This window comes from Poecilia latipinna, unplaced genomic scaffold, assembly GCF_001443285.1.
Source record: "Poecilia latipinna isolate Pla-1442-1.1 unplaced genomic scaffold, P_latipinna-1.0 Scaffold3552, whole genome shotgun sequence".
Classification (NCBI taxonomy): domain Eukaryota; kingdom Metazoa; phylum Chordata; class Actinopteri; order Cyprinodontiformes; family Poeciliidae; genus Poecilia; species Poecilia latipinna.
Genome location: NW_015116168.1, coordinates 12,863 through 18,182, shown reverse-complemented (window position 1 = coordinate 18,182; position 5,320 = coordinate 12,863). Strand labels below are relative to the sequence as shown.

Genomic DNA, 5,320 nt, shown 5'->3' with positions numbered 1-5,320 from the left:
AAATCTGTGATATAGCTTCATCTGTAGGAAGGAGTTTCACTCTCAGCATATATTTCAACATCTCTTTTTTATTTACTTCAGCCCAGCTCACAGCTTTTAACAAATTCCTTAGCTTTCTGTACTTCTAAATCTGCTTCTTAGTCACATCTTTTCGGGCCTGCTACTGCCTCTAGTGGCGTGGGGGTGGTAAGACAACTAATATAATTATGTCACTAAACGAGAATACCACAAAATCTTTATTATTTACTATTAATTTCGCCATTACTGGTAAAGTGAAAGATAAATTATCTTCTAAAATACCATATTTTTCTTCAGCATGTAGAGCTAATTAGGTGACATAAACAACACCTTTATACATTGTAAATAATATCTATATATCTCCATCAATTATAGGAGGAACAAAAGAAATAAGACATGAAAAACAACATTATCAACAACAATAAAAATACCATATACAATGTATACATAAGAAATTTAATTGAGCAAAAGTCAATAACGAATAAATTAATTAGGTTCACAGACGAATAGCCAAGCAAGCAATAATCCACATTTTTGTTTTGTTGGTAGAGTCCTATATATAGGAAAAAATATGTTTAAACTATTTAGTCTTCCAAGGTGGAAATTTTTCTTTGACTCTAAAACAATAAAATAAAACTAATTAATAGAATCATATCAACAATTTGTGCATCAAGTAAACACTTAGCATGCTACAGGTAAATGTTATCATTTAATTTGGCTAAGAATAATTATTGCACTGTCAGTGAATGACTTCTAATAGATGTTCTATATTTACCAGAGGAACACAATAACGCCTTCATGAGCTCAAACTGACGAAAAAAAGAGGATGGATGCTCTAAACAGTTTAGACAGAGTTGTTATTGGTTTCACCACTATTTACCTACTATTTTTCCAAGTATTCTTAAAAGATTGTCTGTTAGTCTGCAGCTCATGTGACCAAACCAGCCGAGGAGATGAAAAGCTAAAGCCCTCAACAGTTAAAACTTGAGATGACTTAAAACTTAAGTTAAATTTTTAAGTTTTAACATTTTAACTCATTGTTAAAATGCTAACATTACTTAACTAGAGGTAATGTTAGCTAATGTTACCTCTAACTAACTAGAGGTTTTGCACGAGTTGCACTTGTTAGGTAACCCCAAGATCACTGGGTCTTCTTAAAAGATAGAGTGACGTTTCTTAAAAATGTAGCCAGTGTTTTCAGCAAAATTGAGCTGACTGTCCTGGAATGATCCAAGGTATTTAAAACTTCCCACAGTTTCAACAGGTTGGCCATCGAGTGAAACTGGAACCACTTTCAGGTATTGTTTGTTGTTTAATTAGCTCTGCTTCCTTAAGAAAATTAAAAGGTATGGTGTTTTGTGAGGGACTTTATCTTTTGCGGTTCTAGTTATGCGAGAATTAATAATAAATAATAAAAACGTTGGTATTCTGATTTAGTAATGTATTTATATTAGTTGTGCTACCACCACCACGCCACTAGAGGCAGTAGCAGACCCAGAAAGATGCGAAAAAGGAGCAGATTTAGAAGTACACAGAAAGCAACGGAAATTGTTAAAAACAGAGCTGTGCTGAAGTAAATAAAAGAGAGAAGTTCAAATACATGCTGAGAGAGGAAGTCCTTCCTAAAGATGAAGCTATATCACAGATTTCAAAAGAAAATTAAGACGGGAGACCGCGGATAAAATAGGAAATAGCGTCCCCTTCACTTCCGGAGTGCAATGGTCCCATTTCCAAATAAGGTATGAGACTGACAGCGGTCCGTCCCCGTCCCTTTTTGTTTGCTGCAGCGAGGTCCTTCTCGATGAATTAGCGCAGATTTTTCTGCAGATGGGAACCAGGAGGAAGTGCGTTCAGATCCCAGCGGGTGAAGTGATGCTAATTTAAGTGAAGTTGCTTAATTTAATTTATTAAAAGTTATTATGGCCTCAGTCAGTGGTTTTTGTCACTACGGAGAAAAATGTAGATGCATTTATCTGCTTAATTTGTGATGGGGTCTGGATTCACAGTGAATATTAACTAAACCGCATAAAATGTGACGAAATAGCGATGTTAATATGATTGTAATTTCATGGGTAAAAATAGTACATGACCGATTTTTTTTTATGTTGTCAGTAAAGATAACGGATAACAAAAAAAGTCTAGCGCGACCTGCCGCCCTGACACCAACTCACACACATCTTCATTCACAGCCTTACTTGTAAATCAATTTTTCTTTTCTTGGACATTTTGATGTTAGCTTGTCGATGTCTCAGTTTTATTCGCTGGGAAAATCAATAAGCAGCTTGAGGTGACTCTGCTGCTCTCTAGTGGCGAGAAGCCGTAATGTTGGCTGGTAACAATCGGAATGCATTATGGGAGATATAGTTTGTAGTCGATTCGTGCTCAAAACCTATTTTAAGTCAAACATGGGCCTATAAAACGCTGGGGAGGGCCACATAAAATGACATGGCGGGCCACATGTGGCCCGCGGGCCTTGAGTTTGACACGTGCTCTACATGAACCACAGGAAAAACTTGTAGTCTCTTTCAGAGGTGCATTGAGGAGCAGTGAGAATGATTGTGGACCAAGAATTTTGTGCGGCTTTTCCATCTCAACACACTGCCCAGCACCCGGCTCTGTCTGCGCTGATAAAGTTTATGTCTGTATTCCCAGTTGGCCGGAGCGTTAGTGATTAACGAACCAATATTAATCTTTATGCAGGTTCAGCCCGGTGAGGATCTTTCGCGCTCTCTTCAGAGTCATGCATCACACTGATTTTATATTATTTTATTATTACTAGTACTATTTTTCCAGTTACATGATGCATCAAACCATATCAAATGCTTTGTCCACTTAGTCAGCTAGAGTTAAAGCACGCGGCTGCGCGGAGATCTGAGAAACTCGTCCTATAAACACGACCAACCAAAATAGTTTCTGTGTTAAAACCTCAACAGATACAAAATGGACCAGTAGCTGCTATTGATTTAATTCAATAGCAGCACTGAATTAAATCTCTCCTTTGTTGCGCATCTCTGCACAGTGCAGCGGATTTACCTCATCATGCAGGGCCGGTCCAAGGCTGCATGAGGCCTTGAGCAGAATCTGACTTAGAGGCCCCTCTTGCTGCTAAAAAACATCAGCACCTCTAACATCTTCTGTGTTAGATTTAAACTGGGAGAGGGGGAGTAGCTTAACTGGTCAATCTAAAACCAATCAGTTATCGCAGTTTACTCATTTGTATTTGTAAACAAACAGAGCTCAAACTCAAAGATTAAACTCACAGCATCAGATTGTTGCTATAACAAAATAATCTAACTATGAATGTTGTTCTTTGAACTTTTACAAAGTAAACTTGTCAGCTCCTTTAAATCTTACATTTAAATGTTAAACAATTTAAAACATATAAATTTATGTATGCTGAAACCATTAAATCAGATGTATCGACATTGATAATCTCAATAAATAAATGTTACATATCTGTGGTCTGTGTTAAAATATGAGCATTTATGGGGCCCCAGAAGCCCTGGAGCCTTATGGAGCCGCTGACTTAATTTGGATTAAGTCAGAAGTGCAAATAATTGATATAGATTTTAATTTCAATTAGTTGTTTTTAAGACTAGTTGTGTGTTTAAATAGCATTTCACTGGCGATGTTTTCCCGTAACATATAATTACCCAGTAATATTTTTACATTTCCTGTGTAGCTGGGCCACCAGCCCAGCTAAACAGGGGCTGTGCCCCGCCCCTACATCAGTGAACCGTCAAAGGTGTCAAAATAAAAACAAAAACAAACAAACAATCAGGAGAAGGAAGCAAATGTGAGCATGTAACATGCGGCACACCTGATTGGAATGGGTTACCTCTGCAGAATTCCGTAGGTGACCTGCAGACTGTTAACCTGTAGCCTGTCTTAGGAAAAGGAACACCTAAGACATGCAGGTCATTGTGTCCAGAGGAGTCAAGTTAAGAAACACTGGCCTAGAGGAACATTTACCAGCACCTGTCAGCTCCTGAACCTTCCTTTCCAACTCCAGGTTGTCGTTCTTCAGCTCCTCCAGCCCCCTCCTCAGCTCACTGATGGTCTCATCTTTCTTGTCGTCTTCCTCCTGCAGCCTCCAGATTTCTTCTTCCAGGGCTACTGAGAGGAGAAACCACATAAACCACTTCATATGTCTGTCTCCGCACAGAAGACAGCCATCATCTGATCTTTGGTTTTTATTATTTATTTCATATTTATTTACAAGAAAAAGGTAACCAAGAAGCTAAAGATTTTTTAAGATGATACAACTTGAACCATCAAACAGAATCTGTAGAGATAACTGCACACCATTGGGGAGAATGTCAGTTCATACAAATGATGATGTTAAACGGAGGCTTTCTAAGGTAACATATTCAGTGACTGACATGGATGAACCTCTCAGGGTTTTTCAGAGGAAACATGATCATGATCAGAGGAAAATTCAAACCTCTCTTCTTGACTGCTCCTCCTCCCTGCCCCTCTGCGTCATCTCGTTGGCGCTTACAGCTCTCCTTCCTCTCCTCCCCTGCTATCTGGTCCTCTCTGGTCCTCCTCCCACAGGTACAGGTGGCCGGTCTCTGAAAGACAGCAGCATTCTCTCAGACGTTAGGAAACAGGAGCATCAGAGGCATGAAGTCTGACAGAAAACAGTCTGATGGAGGAAGCAGTAGAGTGTGGCGGTCCTTAGGTCTTCCTGGAGTGTACTGATGATGTCATTTTTCTGCTCACAGATTTCTGACAGTTCTGAGAACATTGCTGCTGCTCCAGACTTTGATGAAAGCCAACACAGTTCTACCAGTTAAATAAGAACAGAGACCACTGTTACCTTGTTAAAACTAACGGAGGGAGTAGAATCTCCTGCATGGGGTCAAACTGTAAACAGAGCAACAATGTGCAGTCTAACTCTTCTCTGCACCTGGTGAACTGACCCGAAGCTTAACTCATCCTTCTATGTGTGTGAGTGTGTGTCTGAGGGGCACTAGACTTCAGTTGTTAAGCATGATTTTAGATTTCCTTTCTGACAGCTCCAGTATGTCCTGGCCTGGCGTATTGACAGTTGCAGGAAGTAGAAAAAGTAAAGAGCACTTTGGGGTTATTTTGCAATCAGCTGCAGAAGTTCTACAGAGAACACTTACTTTTTAAAAACTCAAGAGATGACACTGGACAATGCTCATTTTATTTCCACATGATCTCTACTCCAGAATTCACAAAGTCAGTCTCTGTCTAAACTTAGCGGTTCTCAACGTGGGCGGTACCGCCCCCCAGGGGGCGTTCAGAGGACGGCAGGGGGCGCTGGCGGACATTT

The 5,320-nt window shown here is 39.6% G+C and overlaps 1 protein-coding gene across 1 annotated transcript in view; it reads right to left on the bottom strand.

The window, feature by feature from the left end:
- LOC106941214 (kinesin-like protein KIF20B) overlaps window positions 1-5,320 on the bottom strand; it is a gene marked incomplete at its 5' end in the record, with an annotated part of 34,890 nt that overhangs the window by 16,839 nt on the left and 12,731 nt on the right. Inside the window, 2 exons of the mRNA XM_015024157.1 lie at window positions 3,991-4,134; window positions 4,463-4,592. Coding sequence (XP_014879643.1) covers window positions 3,991-4,134; window positions 4,463-4,592 — 274 coding nt within the window. The remainder of the gene's footprint in view (window positions 1-3,990; window positions 4,135-4,462; window positions 4,593-5,320) is intronic.